The sequence below is a fragment of the Balaenoptera borealis genome (genome assembly GCF_965194805.1).
Source record: "Balaenoptera borealis genome assembly, chromosome: 12".
Lineage (NCBI taxonomy): Eukaryota > Metazoa > Chordata > Mammalia > Artiodactyla > Balaenopteridae > Balaenoptera > Balaenoptera borealis.
The window spans coordinates 53,805,067-53,820,750 of record NC_138869.1 but is presented as its reverse complement, the minus strand read 5'-3'; the positions used below and the strand labels follow the sequence as shown (position 1 = coordinate 53,820,750).

General features: G+C 41.9%; 1 protein-coding gene across 4 annotated transcripts in view; it reads left to right on the top strand.

Annotated features, from left to right (window-relative positions):
* STAC (SH3 and cysteine rich domain) overlaps positions 1–15,684 on the top strand; it is a 108,272-nt gene that overhangs the window by 72,770 nt on the left and 19,818 nt on the right. For all 4 annotated transcript variants that reach the window (XM_082348697.1, XM_082348699.1, XM_082348698.1 and 1 more), the window contains 2 exons: positions 1,067–1,131; positions 2,479–2,567. In XM_082348697.1, the coding sequence (XP_082204823.1) occupies positions 1,067–1,131; positions 2,479–2,567 (154 nt within the window). The remainder of the gene's footprint in view (positions 1–1,066; positions 1,132–2,478; positions 2,568–15,684) is intronic.

The following is a 15,684-nucleotide window of genomic DNA, read 5'->3' as shown; positions in this document are numbered from 1 at the left end:
CAGGGGCTCTTGTTCTGAAGTGTGTTTTCTACATCACAGTTATTGAGTCCATTTTAAGGACAGTGGAGATTGTCGATGCACTAACTGAAAGAGGGTACAGAGCTTTCCGTGGTGCGTTTCTCTTCCTCTGCTGGTATCCTTGATCCTCTGAAGGAGGACCAAAGGGAAGACTAATGTGTTACTTTTGAATGTCAAGTCATCTAAAACGTAGATTAATTTCACCACTACAACCCTATTGTATAGACTCGGAAACACTTGCTACCTTTTATTTTTATTTAAGAAGATACATGATGTTGGTCTCTGAGATAGTTGTGACTGACTGGACTAGCTAAGGCAGAGCCTCCCATACCCATCAGGGACCTCCCACAGCTGTGTGTGTGGACAGTGAAAACTCCTGCCCATTGTAAGAAGCCTTATTCTTCAGCGAAGGCCACAGAGTGGCTGCTTAAATGCAAAAGGCAGAGAATTATGTATTCTAAGAACAAACTAAATGAGAAACCACTATTTAATTCTCTTTCTCAACAGCAGCCCCAATGCATTGACAATAAGAGATTGAGGAAGTATTTTGAAGTTTAAAACTAAAGCTTTACTCTGCAAATAGAATGTAGAAATCATTAAGAAACTAGAGTCAAGATATTGAATAGAGATCAAAGAATCTGATATTTGAAAAACTGAATTCAAATACAATTAAATTGGGCCATAGCTCACCTACCATCCCCTTAACAAATGATTTGATACATTTAACAAAGATTAATGACATGGTTTCGGCTCCTGAGAAGAACTCTGCCAAATGAGACCAAGCAATGCAGGAGAATGTGTGCTGGCCTGGAGGCCTGTACGAGGGTGTGGGCGTGCAGAGGGGGTGGTGCAAGATGCTCAAGGGAGACAGGGGGAGCATCACGTGGAAGATGACACGAGAGCTGGGTCACTGAGGATGAGGAAAAGGCGGGGAGAGGTCAAGTCGAAGGTATGGTGCTGGGAAGAAATAAAGCTACATCTTTCAAGCATGTTTCCAAAACATGGTGACTGGATTCATAAAGCTCCTGCTTTTTCTTGTCTCCTTCAGTGTTTACGTATCCAGAAAATGGCACTGACGATTTCAGAGACCAAGCAAAGAACATAAACCACCAGGTATTTGTGGACGTCTTGGAAAACAGACCAGACAGGGTCTTTAGATCATTCTGTAGGTCACCACCCAAGTGGGTCATGAAATTGATTTAGGGGGGCCCAGACCAGCATTTTTAGAGAATAATGTAGCATAAGGTACATAGCATAGACAGTATTGAGCAAAACAAATACTACAGTGCATCCGGGGTACAAAGGATAAGCATTATACTGTGTGCTTTTGTTTCTGTTATGTATGTCACATACAAGTTGATATATGCTCTACAGTGTGTTAATTATATAATTATGTAATATATTATGACTATTTTAAAGTGCATAAGTATATATTTATTACATTTTATGTTAATTTACATATGCAATTAGAATAGAATAATATTGCATAAAGTACTTGAGCTTTGGATAGCAGAGCGAATCACAGATAAAAAGAATGTAGTTGTGTACAACTTTTGTTTATGTTTTCTATATATGGCATATATTTATTATATTATGCATTTAAATATAGTATACAATTATATATTACATATATAGTATATACATATATAATGATACAACATACAATATCTGTTACATATTATATAATTTTAAATTATGTATGTTATAAAGCATAAACATTTACACAGGATTAACATTTATGTAGTTAATAATAATAGCTAATGTTTATACAATACCTGTAAGACTCTTGTATAGTGTACAAATCGGGGACACAGTAGAATCGACCTCACAGGGCTGTTGTGTGGTTTGAGTATGCTAATCCATGTACCATAATGCCTGGCACACAGTAAGCTATCAAAAATGATAGCTTTTATCATCATTACTGCAAGGTTTCATAGCCAGTAGATGGTGATACCATAACATAAATTAAATCAGTCTAATGCCAAAATCTGTACTTTTTCCACAACATGAACGAACGAATTTCAGGATGAATATACCCAGATCCCTTTGATATGCTAGATACAAAGTTGTAGGCTAACTGATAAAAAGTCCACCTTAGGAAATGGAAGTTGTTTACTACTATTCACATGTCTCCTGTCTATAGAGAGAATATTCTCTTGCCTGGGCCCACCTTTCATGAACAACTATATCAAAGAAAAAAACTGATTTGAAGAAAATTGCAGTATTTCTGACAAAGAGTTCTACATAAATGTTTTCAAATAGTTTGTGGTGAAATCAAACTCAGCCTGGAAATTAAAAATAAATCTATGTTTGGAACAAAGTATTTAATAACAGTTAGGTATTTTAACACTTAACATCCATACGCTGGAATTACATTTAACTTCTCCATTTCCTATTTTCTTTCTTCTCTCCATTTCTTCCTCCTTCCTTCTCTCACTTTTCTTTTATTTTCTCTTTCAGGGACCTCTTTCCAAAGACCAATTACAGATGAACACCTATGTTGCCTTGTACAAATTTTTACCACAAGAGAATGAAGATCTGGAAATGAGGTAAAAATATTCTTAAAGGAAAAAAAAGAATGAAAGAAAAAATTTAAGTCAGTATCATTCCATGTGAAAAAATATAATTCAATCTGCGCTACCTCCAAGTGTCTTAGAGCAACAATTGTCAAATGTTAGTGTGCAGGGCTGGTTAACACGGATCACTGGACTTTGTCCTGGGGGTTTGTGACTCAGCACGTCTGGGGTGGGGCTTGAGAATCTGCATTTCTAGCTGGTCTGCAAGTGGTGCTGATGCTGCTGGTCCAGGGACCACTCTTTAAGAAGCGCGGTTAGGGCTTCCCTGGTGGCGCAGTGGTTAAGAATCCGCCTGCCAAGGCAGGGGACACGGGTTCGAGCCCTGGTCCGGGAAGATCCCACATGCCGCGGAGCAACTAAGCCCATGCGCCACATCTACAGAGCCTGTGCTCTAGAGCCCATGCGCCACAACTACTGAGCCTGTGTGCCTAGAGCCCGTGCTCCACAACAAGAGAAGCCCCCGCTCGCTGCCAACTAGAGAAAGCCTGCGTGCAGCAACAAAGACCCAACGCAGCCAAAAATAAATAAAATAAATAAATAAATAAATAAAGCAGTTAGCACATCATCACCAGAGCTGCTGCTGGGAGTTTTCATGAAGGTTGAGCATCAGATGCACTTGGCATCCTGTGGGGTCTAATAGGGAACCAAAAATGTACTTACTGCCCAAATTAACACTGATTGACCAATCAAATTAAAACTCTTTGTTCACCCTGCTGGAGACTGGCAGCTCCCCCTGGCTCCTACCCGGAGCTACTTCTGTTTCAGGAACCATCCCACTTCATGGTAACTGAAACGGGAGGACAGGTGAGCCTCGGGGCCCTCGTGAGGTCTGACCCCTTCTCTGGACCACAGTCTCTTCGCGTTTCAGGGGTAGTGTGACTGGAGTCAGTCCTGTGTTCACACTCTCCTTGCTGTGTGACCTTAAGCAGTGTCTGAACATCTCATTACTCTGGTTTCCTTACTTATAAACGAATAATAATGACCTTTTCCCCTTAAGGCACTTGTGAGGGTGAAATGAATAAGGTTCCTAAAACATACAGCACCGTCATGGTAAACACTCAGGAACTGGTAGTCAGTAAGGTGTTTGCCATGTCGTGTTCACTGGCTTGTCTCAAAGAAAAGAACTCACTCCTTCCCTCCATTTACGACCCAAAACACAAGTAATCTCAGGAGAAGGCTTTGGTGTTTTCTAGTCCTAGAGCGGGATACAAGGGGCTGCTTTTGTAGCCAAATGGGCCCTTAGAGATGGGTTCTTTCCTCTTCTGAAGAGCATGGAGAGAGAAATTAGCACAGAAGACCATTTAAATGTCAGAGTATTAGGGAAATAGCCTCCATTTTTATGGCGGACTCCACTTGTCCGAATGCCGTGTAGGTCAAGTTATCAGTCACCGGTCATCCCTGACGATGGCTCTGGAACGCCTTGTCTCCACCCGGGAGCTCTTTGAACGTTTCCGCATCTCAGGTCTGTGCCATTTCCCCGGCATGGTCCCTCTGGCTTTTGCCTGAATATGGTTCCTCCTCAGTGAAATCAGCCTTCTCTTCCACTTTCCCCAAAGCCCCTTAAAAGGAGAGAGCTACCCAAAACCTCCATTTAGACCCTGTTTCCCGGGTCCCATATGCCACCAGGGTCAATGTTGGCAGCTCAGCTGCCCCTCCTGGTGCAACACCCAGAGGGACTCCGTTGCAGATGTGGGTGTCCTGCAGGAGTCTGGGAACTCCCCTGCTCACACCCAAGGTCAGTTTTCATTATTCGTCTGTGGTCTGCTTCCAGTTGATTCTTGGACCTTTCCAGGGCAGAGTTCAGGCCTGGTTCCTAGCTCCTTAGATTCCTTCAGACAATTAGGTTATTGTACATCTGAATGTTCTCTATCCTTGAGGAGGAATCACCGTGCTGAACTCACTGGCTGGAGTTGTAAACATTACCTAAACAGCCTGGCTTAGGTGCAGCAGGATGAGATGGCATTTGTCAGGTGAAGCCCTATTCCATCAAAGATACAGCAAACTCTGCTAGTCAGAGCCTGCCTAGAATTCATCGCCGAGGTGGTGCCTTGCCCTCAACTGACAGTCCACATTAACTATCTGCTGACTTAAATTTACTTTGCAATAAATAGTATACTGGGTCCTTCTTGAGATTATCATTTGGGTGTCTAGAATTTAAAATTTAACAACTCCCCTTTATGCAGATCCCACAGTTTTGTATTAGAAGATTGTTCTGAAGTCATCAGGTGGAAAAAGTAACTCCAGAGAAATCCAGACAATTATTGGGGTACTGAGGAGTAAAGTCTAGCTGCCTGGCAGTGGTCGTAAGTTTTTATGCTTAAGTTAGTCGGTTACAGGCCTTTAAAAGTCAAGTTGTCTGGTCACGAATCAAACGTTTATAGTCTGCTTCGAGGCAAACCAGGACTGTTCATTCCCAGAAGTGAAATGTCTGCGTTACATAGACTGCAAGATTGGAGTGATAAATCATACTCATTTTTTTTGCAAAGAGATTGTAGGTTCCCATTTTAAAAGCCAAGCTCTTGATTTAGAATGTGTAAGGCAATGCTTCGGGGATTTAGTATCATTCCTTGAATGAACTGGGGCTTTGTGAATTATCTTTTTCTCCTTAAACCATGCGGTAGAAAAAATCCTTTTAACAAAATACCATTCTCATCTCTCTTTTCTGACAATAGGGCATCTTACCTAACTTTCTGAACCTCTGTTTTCTCATCTTGAAAATAGTGATAATAAGCCCTGCCCTTGTAGGATGGCTGTGATTAAATAAGATAACATAGTAGGAGCTTAATAATATTGGTTCCAATCAGTTCTGTTCATACTCCAGAGGTAGATGCTTCCTTTTCAGACTTAAGAAGTGAGAGAGAAAGAATGACATACGACATGGATTCACCGAATGTTTAGGAATAAAGAGTGTGGGCATCACTTGACCTGGATTTAAGCCCTAGCCAAGCCACTCACTTAGCTGTGTGACCCCCAGGAAGCCTGAGAAAGTTCCACAAGCCATCTGAGCCTCTGCTTCTACACTTGTGAAAGGAGATAATCATTGTGCCTGCCTTAGATCTGCTCATGACACTCAAATCTTTGTTTAAAACTCTGTAATGTCCTCCCACTTCCTTGGGTCAAGACCAGAATATTTACAGGGACCTCCGGGACCTGCACAGTGTCATCCCTGGTGACTTCTCTGCTTTGTCTTGCACCATTCATTGTTCCCCTCACCTCTCTGCTCCATCTTTTATTCCCCAAAAGGACCACACTACCACCTGCCAAGGAATTTTTCTTCCTGCGGTCTGCTCCTCCTCTCCCCTCACCCTCCTACCCATGCACCACCACCACCATCTCACACACACACATACACACACCTTCCAGCTGACTATTATGCACCCACTAGATCTCAGCTCATATTTCTCTTCCTTGGTGCAGCCTTTCTTGATACGCACAACCTGGGTGAGATCCTCTGTTACATACTTTCGTGACACCATATTTCTTTTCTTCAAAGTACTTATCTCACCTTGTATTTATATATTTCTTGAGTTACTTGGTTAACTTCTGTCTCCCTTGTAAAGCCCATGAGAACGAGTCTGTATTTGCGAACCCTTATGTCCCTGGAGTGTAGTACAGTTCTTGAGATATAGTAGATACTTAATAAATATTTCATGAATGAATGAATGAGTATTGTGGAGATTAAATGAATGAACTAATGTCGTGCCTGGCATATACAATTAGTGGGCAAAGAAAGTCCATGATAACATAATGGAAACTATAAAAGAGGAAGCAAACCCAACACAGAGGGTTTAACCAGGACCTGTTTCCTGGAGGAGATGGGCTTTGAGCCCAGGATGAATATGATTTGTCCAGAAGAAACTGTAGAAAAAGAGACCAAAAGTAGTCCATAGTCGTATTCACAAAGGACAAGAGTTTAAGACAATTTGGCAGAAGCCCTGCTAAGCCAAACACAGTTTGGGCATGGAGGAGTGAGCCTTAGAGAGGAGGAGCCCAGAGTGCTACCTCCTTATTCTTAGGGCAATGGTACTCCTCTTAGAATTTCTGTGGTTCCATCGCTGGTCTCCAAATGCTGTCTAAAGGCAGAGGCTTCACACAGTCAGCTTTGCTACAGTTTCAGGGCAAACTTCCTTCATACATTCATCTGCTGTTACCTCCCCAAATCTTTGGAGCTTACAGATCATGATAATCTTCCCACCGTCATGGGCAGAGAGCGGGAGAGAACAAGGGCATAAGGCAGAAAGGAGCAGTGTCTAAGAGTCACACCTGGGTCTGCCTTCCAGCTCTGACACATGCTAGCTACATCAGTTTGAGCAAATTGTTTATAATCTCTTGCAGCCTCCGTTTTCTCCTTCCTAGGGAGACGGAGTATTTAACGAGATAATGTAAAAAAAAAAAAAAAAAAAGTGAGATTTCATGCCCAGTACAAAGTGAGGTGCACAATATATATATATATATTTTTTTTTTTTTTTTTTTCTGGCTGCATTGGGTCTTCGTTGCTGCGCACAGGCTTTCTCTAGTTGCAGCGAGCGGGGGCTACTCTTCATTGCGGTGCGCAGGCTTCTCATTGTGGTGGCTTCTCTTGTTGCAGAGCACAGGCTCTAGGCACGCGGGCTTTCAGTAGTTGTGGCTCACAGGCTTTAGAGCACAGGCTCAGTAGTTGTGGTGCACGGACTTAGTTGCTCCGTGGCATGGGGGATCCTCCTGGACCAGGGCTCGAGCCTGTGTCCCCTGCATTGACAGGCGGCTTCTTAACCACTGCGCCACCAGGGAAGCCCACACAATATATTTTAGATACCTTCTCTTCATAATTTGCATCTTTTCACAGTATGTTTTATTTCCTGGTCTTCTGATCAATTACCCTAAAGATATATAATAGAGAAAACACACTTTAAGTCTCCGTCTCGCCTTTGAGCACATCCAAGGAGACTTTATCTAATTGGTCTGGTGATAAGGATGCTGTGACACCCTGCCCCTCATCTCCTGAGTAGGTTTTGTGGTTGCTGACGTGACATGCTCTAGGTATGGAATTTCACCACTGATACACAAGTTGTGATGCCATCATGCAGGGCTCTCCAGACCGTTGCTGATGATTTGAGGTCTCATAACGTTAAAGAGGCACCCGGGTTCCTCTGAGTGTAATGAGTGTGTGTAGTAGATAACTTTCTGTCATTAAGGGTCTTAGACAATTTCCACCAAAAACCCTTCCTATCAAGTTTTTGAGGAGTCCTGAAAATTACACTTTATGGAATGCCAGCTTAATTCATGAGCAAAGCTTTTTAAAATGCCAGTTGAAATACAAACTGGAGAACCCCATTATAATCAGGACTGGCTTCATTATCATCCTACACTGCCTCGTGAATTCACAAAGGTCATGTGTCAATCATTCTGGCCAAGTGCGTGAGTATGTGTGTGACACATCACATATGCACATACACTCCCACACACTCACAGATACACACAAACTCACACACTCATACACATACATATGCACACTCAAATACACATGCATTTTTACACACACATATTAGCAAAAGCTTGATAACCCATGCTTAGCCTTTTGATGAAAGTAAATCCTGCCCTCCACATTTACACTGTAACCAGCCTCATTACCCTCACTGCTTCTGGGTTCAGAAGTCTGCAAAACATTCATGGAGATATCACTTATTATTCACACCAGCACATCTTTTTAAAATCAATAAGAATAACTCTAGTGGCTTTGCCAAGTTGACATACCATTTAAATAATCAGCAGATGTAAAAAACTTTGAGTAAGCACAAACCCCTAAAACACGGTAGCAACTCTGAAATAAAAGATCAAGAATAAATAAAAGACTCTAAGGTTCAAATACATATTTTAGTGACCATACCTATTCTGAAGAATCCATTTTGGTTTTCCACATCTAAATCATTTTCATTTTTATTATTTCTCCCCAGATGGATTTATATGATAATGGCCATGTTTCATAAGGGGGAAAAAAAGAGAGGAAAAAAATTCTTATGGGTCAAGAGAGGGAATGAAGAGACTGCTGTTCAAATATTATTAAAATTATTATAAATATTATTTATAATATTTATAATAATAAAATATTATTTAAAATTATTAAATTTTAAGGGAGATACAAATTAATTGCCACTCCGTGTGTGTGTGTCAGAACACCTAAATTTGGGGGCCTTAAAAGAAAAACATATCTTCTTTTGTAACTCCAAGTTAGATTCCTGATTTATAGTCTTGAATTGCCAGATTCTTTCTTGGAAGCAGTGAGTCCTGGATTTTTCCATGGGTGAGTCTGAACAAAGCCAAGCAACCCGTTGTCTCATTAGCTAATATTCACAAGAACCTCTGGAGATGGGATGGCCTGAATTCATCTCTTCCTGATTTATTGAAAGCACCACTTGAAATCAGGTTAAAAGGGATTTTAACCCTTGTATGGCTGTTTCCAGGATTTGTTTCATCTACCCACCACTCATCACGTGGTGAATGAGCATGTACTCTCTGCAGGGTGAGCAGTTCGCAGGCCCTGTTCTCAAAGAGCTCCAGTGGCCATAAGGCTGAGAGCCCTAGACAAGAAAGTACCTCCAATGTGAGGTCTTGTGGGCGGGGATGTAGTCCAGGATGCTGCTACTGCACCTCAAGAAGGCATTGAACCATCACCTAGGAAGAATCAATGCTTCCGACCACCATCATCCCACTGCAGAATAGGATTGTGACCTAAAACTTAAGAGGAAGAGAGGAAGGAAACTAATATTTAGGGAGCATCTACTATGTATCAAGTTCTTTACAATACATCATTTCATTTAATCTTCAAAAAAAAAAAAAAAGAAGGCATTGAAGCAGCCTTGGGAAGACAGGGAAGGCTTTTCAAGGAGGTGGCATCACAGCCTAGCCAAGGCTTCCAGATAGAGGGGACATGGGTGCCTGTGCGGCTTGGATAGTGAGCAGTCATTCTATTCTCTCTTTCCAGGGAGGAAAGGATAACCGAAGAATAGGTTGAACTATAGAACAAGAGAATTATTTTAAGAGGTGCCAAATGTGAGCCAACTGCAAACCCCATTACAAAAGAAGTGGTGGAAATTCATCGCAGAAGCATATTTAGATTCTTACCTTCCTCCCAGTCTAGCGAATGGACTAGGTGTCCAAGTGTAGCAAATGGACACCAAGCTGTTTAGTTCACATTCCAATGAGACAGTTTATGGTCCTTTACCCTTTTGAGGGGAGGGAGGGAGAACCAAGTCCAAGAACTCACAAGTGGAAAGTGGAGGCTCGGAGCAGTTACCCAGGGAGGCTGACCCTCAGTGCACTTGTCTTTCTCCCACCCGAAACCTTCCATCCTACATTGACTGTGGTAGGTTTTCTCTCTGATAAGGTTGACAATTTATATTAATCAGCAGATTCAGATAATGCATTACTTTCTCCCATTTTGGCCACTCACATCACTCCTTATAAATCTATTTGGATTATTAAGTCGGGTTCAAAAGAACAGGAAGCTTGTGATCTATACAGTGGGTTCATGAAAAGTCACTCCTGGTCAAGGATAATTTTTAAAAATTAAGATAAAATCACAACTGTTATACAATTATAAAATGAGCACATGTCAGAAATTTAATCTGAATCATTAATGAATGAGAGAACCAGTACAAAGGAGAATTCACACAGCACCCATATATAGGCAATTAGGAGTGCTGATGTGAATTTACAAATAGATGCAAAACTGGTCGATATTCACAGGGTAGTAATTGACTACATTCTGCCAGACACAATTCACTTGCATTTCTATAGATAAGGATCATTTGCATTATTGCAGAGATGTGCAATAGCTCAAAGACATTGAAAGGGGGAGGTTACCCAGAAGGGCATACCACACAGATGGTATGGTGTCATAGGACACCAGATGAGTCATCGGTTTTGCCCGTTTCAAAGTCTTCCAAATTGTCCCTGACAGCCCCTTGCATTCTTTTAACAAATCTGTGGGGTTATTCAAGCAAGTAGTATCTTACAGAGAAAATTCTGGTTAGGATGGTTAAACCACGTGTTCCAATCCTTAAGAATCTCCTGGAGAATGTTATTAAAATAGAGACTCCTGGGCTGCACCCAGATCTGGAGAGTCATATCCCACTTGGAAATCTGTATGGTTAAGTATTTCTCTGGATTCTGATTACCTGCCAGATTTGAGAGCAACTGTGACCTATCTGACTTCTCCAAAGATGCGTAGTATGCCAGTGGCCAACCCAAAATGCAGGTTTCCTGACCCTCAGCCAATGCTCAGTACACTGGTCTGCATTGGGGCTTTTTATTTGGTAATGTGCTTCACTCTGTAAGGTTTTATAAACCCTCCATAAGATAAGAAAAGGAGAGCCCTTGAGACAGGGTAGGACAAAATAAGACTCTTTTGGTGTCTCGTTTCCATTCTCTAAGTACATTACTGCTTGGCAAATGCATCAACTTAATTAAAACTAAACGTAATTCTTATGTACCAATTTGATTTAAAAATAATCTTCACAGTCACCAGGACATCAAAATGCAATTAAGGCTATTTGAGGAAAGTCTCTGATGCATATTATGCTCTGATGCTGCACTATGTCAAGAAACCCAGATCTTCCTGAATGTCACTAATGTGTTTAGGAGCCTCCCTCTCACTCAGATGCCTTTTTCAATTAGGTTCTGGAGAGCATGATCCATGACAGTTCAGGAACATTTACCAAATCCCATCCAAATGGCCCTTTAGCTGAATGCTTTTTCTCTGAGCTGGTCTCTGGAATTGAGAAGATGCAGGCAGTCTTATGGATGCCAGGCTTAAGACAAAATCAAACTACAGAGTTCAGGAGTTCCTTGTTATCGATCCATGTGCTCAGACTGTAAAAGGCTCTGGACCAGGATTATAGAAATTGAGAAATGGGTCTAGCGAAAAATTAAGCAGTAGATCTAAAATTAATGGAGCAGTTTGGCTGGCTCCTTTTTTATTCCCCTTGTCTTGGTTTCTCCAGGAGATCTGTTTGGGCCCAGTGACCATGGCTGATGTAAGCTTGATTTGGGGGTTCTTCTTGCCTAATGAATGGGAAAGTGTTAAGAAATTTTAAAAATCCCCAAATAGTTGCAGGGTAAAATGGGCAATTCCAAGGAGTTTTCACAAAGTTTGGGTGGTACAAGAGGCAGCCGGATCTAGTAGAGTTAGTGGTGGAATCAAACCCTGCCTATAAGTGGTAAAGTCTCTCTTGACCTTCTTACTTGTGTGAAAATGCTACTGGTCACGCCCACTTCATTCAGTGAACATTGCCGTCCCCTCCAGGCTGTGTGGGAGCCCCTCAACCCTTCCATCATCTCCCCTGCAATCAGCCACCTGCGTGGTAGAATCCTCACTCCACCCCAGGCCCTGCCACACCTTTGTGGTCACTACCTGGAGTCAAGGGGCAAAAGAGATGAGGGGTGGGGGCATGAAGAGAGGGAAACACTTTTCCGAAACTGTGAATCACATCAAACTTCAGCGTCGGAAGCCACTTAAGAGGTCAAAGGCTATCACATTACGGAACTGTCCCTGCCAGAACCTCATTTAAAAGTACTGATTACTAAATCTCATTTCCCAGTGAAAAATTGCATTTTTAGGAGGAAATTAGAATTTTTAAGCCTTTATTGTATATCAGCCACAGTGCTGAAGACTTCCACATACGCATTCTCATTTAATTCACATAGCAATTTTGCCAAGTAAATATAGTTCACTGTATAGAGATGGATATACAGATATAGATATAATGCATAGTTTGTAATTATGTAAATATAATTGAGGTAGCTGAGTCTCAAAGAAGCATGTATGTTTGCGATTTTTGTTTGGGGTCAATTCCACACATGTTTGTGCCCCTCGAGCATATTTCTTCTCAGTTAGCAATGGCACTATAAGTTACCAGTTTACATGTCTTTCCCCTTTGAGATCACCAACATCTTGATGGCAATAACTATGTCTTAACAACCATAATAGCCACCATCTCTTGTGGGCTTATCTAAACGTGCTTCACAAGTATTAACTCATTTAATCCTCAAAAAAATTGAGGTAGGTACAATTATTATCTTCACCTGACAGATAAGAAAACTGATGCATAGAATAATCCTTTCATCTTTGTACCCTGAGTGCACACCCAACACCTAACGTGTCATAAGCATTCAAAAAATACTTGAATGCCATATAATTTCCTTCGGCTCAATAGACAAAGATGGAGGGATAAAGAAAGACAAATTTCCTTTGTTGCCCAAAATATTCAGTACATCCAAAACATTATGAAAGCAAAGAAGGCCCAGAGCATCCTGCCTTGTCCATGCGATTCCCATAGGAGGGCCGAGCTGAGGTCTCAGGTTGTCTCAGACAGTGGAGAAGGTATTTCTCGGAAGCAGTGACCTCATCGGAAGGGTGTCAGTTATCTCCACCCCTAGGAATCTGTGCTCTATGTGGGGACTGGAGAGAGGCTGGATGGGGGGCCTCAGGACAGCTCACAATCCACCCTCCAGGAGCTCCCACCCATGAAAGACTCAACCATCTTCATAACACCTTGCAGAAGAGTTTTCTGTAGATAGCCAGGCTCGCTTGCATCATTCATACGCTGCATGTACACTGTGCCCTCTGCGTCCCTGAAACCAGTTTACTTGGTTGAGGGCGAGATGGGTTCTGTGTCCAAGTGGAAAATCGAGAAATGAGGGAGGCAGAGGACTGCTGGAAGTGACCCCAGATAGCAACCATCAGGCTCACATGCACATACACGTAAACACACACACACACTCACACACAAGCTCTGTCCTCCTCACCACGAAGCCACGATTCTGTAGTTAGCTTTGTTATTTTATTCCTACTCCTATTGATAGCCCACAGTTCCCTCATCATTTCAGGATGTTCCATGAATCATGACATAACCAACCTGAAAATTTTCCTCTGGGTTTAAGACCAATTTTACTGAACAAACAAAAAGAAAAGGCCAGCTGCGGTGTTCTGATCTATCTGCTCCAAGTAGGAGGCTCATGCTTGTATTGTTTCTGAAGAGCATTGTACTTTTTATCAATGTATAAAATTCTGGGTTACAATACAGCAGAATTTTTACCTGAACTTAGGATGCTCTGATTGATTGAATTAAGCAAAAGTAAGCTTTTTTTTTTTCACTAGTTGGGAGCCTGACGAGTTCATCTCCAAGATTTGGAAATAGAGAGTTAAATTATAAAATCTATATATAATGGATCAGGAACATAAAGTCACCTGGAAGAAAGAAAATAGCTGTTAGACCAGAGCAGGACTTTCTACTAACATGCCTGGAGTGTGATAATGTGAAATAAGAAAGAACTGTTTCATGGAAAGGGGCCTGGTCAGCCACAGAGGCATGAAAAACAGCTAGAGACAGAGAGTCATGCGCTGGCAGTGTCCATCCTAGGACCAACCAAGGGAAGGAGAATTTTAAGCATTAGCCCTCCATTCCTCCAGGATCAATGGCAAGGCTCTTCCTAGGTACAGCAGGTAGGCAGAGTGTTGACTTAGTTCTTTGATGGCAGGACATGGCACTCTGACACCACAGGTAGGAGAAAAGAACTAAGTTGAGAACAGGTTAGAAGAGAACTCACAGTTGAGAGTGAAGGGCTGCCACACAGGGCCACACTGGCCGACCAGGGAGTCAGGGTAACAGCAGCTGGAGCTGTAGGGGCAGCTTACATATGGTCAGCAGCTGGGATTAGTGAGGTTTCCCAGGCTTCCTGTGGGTTAGCTAATTTGAATAATTTCACAGGCTCCAGGGTGCAGAGGCTGTCCCTAGCTGTCTGGTACCTGGACCCAGGGCGTTTAGGGATGGGGCTGGTACATAGTGCCCCGGAGCATCTGAGCCTCATAAGGGAAGTGGTGTGGGTGTTGATTTAATCAAATGTTTAAGGGGGAACTGACCAATCTCTTGCCAGAGTTTCAAAACTGGTCCAGACATATCTTAAAAAATAAATTTAAAATCTTATATTACACAGAGTGATTTTTACCTTGCATGCCTACTCAGATCAACTGCCTGGAGCCCAGTGTGGGAAAGGATCTAAAGCAGCCTCAGTGGGGAAGAATGCTGGGAAGAGAAGAAAAGAATGCCAGGCAGAGGCAAGAGGGCAGTAGAAATCCCACAAGCCACATGTGTGCTTGCCCAGATGTTAGAGAGTTGTTGTCTTGGATTCAAGTGCCGCCCTAGAGCAAGATCCTCCCCAAAGTGAAAAAGAGACATTAGCTGTCTCTGCTTGATGATTAGAGTATTTAAATCATATCATTAGGGGTCCACTCTTATTCTTTGTGACTGCATCCTGTTTATTTCCTTCATATATATTTATTAGTTATATATACACATTCTATATTTATTAAAAGTTTAATTATGCATTTGCTTGTTATCTATCATTCTCACTAGAATATTAGCTCCAGTGAGGACTTTACTCACCAAAGTATACCCAGTGCCTAGTAAAATCACTCTTTCAGAGTCAGTGTTCTGTAATATTTGTTGAATGAGTGGGTAAACAAAACAACAAAGGATAAAGGGATGAATGTAATTCTTCTCACTCACCAAGGAATTTTAGATGCTGGCAGTGCTCTTTTATAGGAAAAGACAGAAACCCCATCACGCTGTCAGGATGTCAGGATGTCTGGTCTTTCTCATAAAATTATAGCTTGTATTCCAATGAGTGCCTTATTCTAATGTGTGGTTTAGTTAACATAGGTCATGCGCTCAGGGACTGTCCACATCTGGGCATGGTGAAGACTGACTCTCTAGACCATAAAAATAGAAGCTGGATTCAGGCAGCACTGTTTTACACCCTTAGAAAAGTCGCCTCTTCCAACCTTGATTCCCTACTTAACAATTTCTACCGAACCATCAGCAAAGTCACTGTAGTTGCTAACACATGGTTTCTTAGGTTACTAGGCTAAATAAAAACTGCTGGGGCTAGAAGGACTTTTCTACATTGACTTTTATCCTTGCTGCTTAATTAAATCCCTCACCTGAGAAAAGAGTGATTTTCAGCCTTCTCACTTTGTGTGGCATCAGCATGATACTGTGACTGTTGAAATACCAAAATGCCAGTTGTGTTTAATGCTTCAGGTGCAACAAGC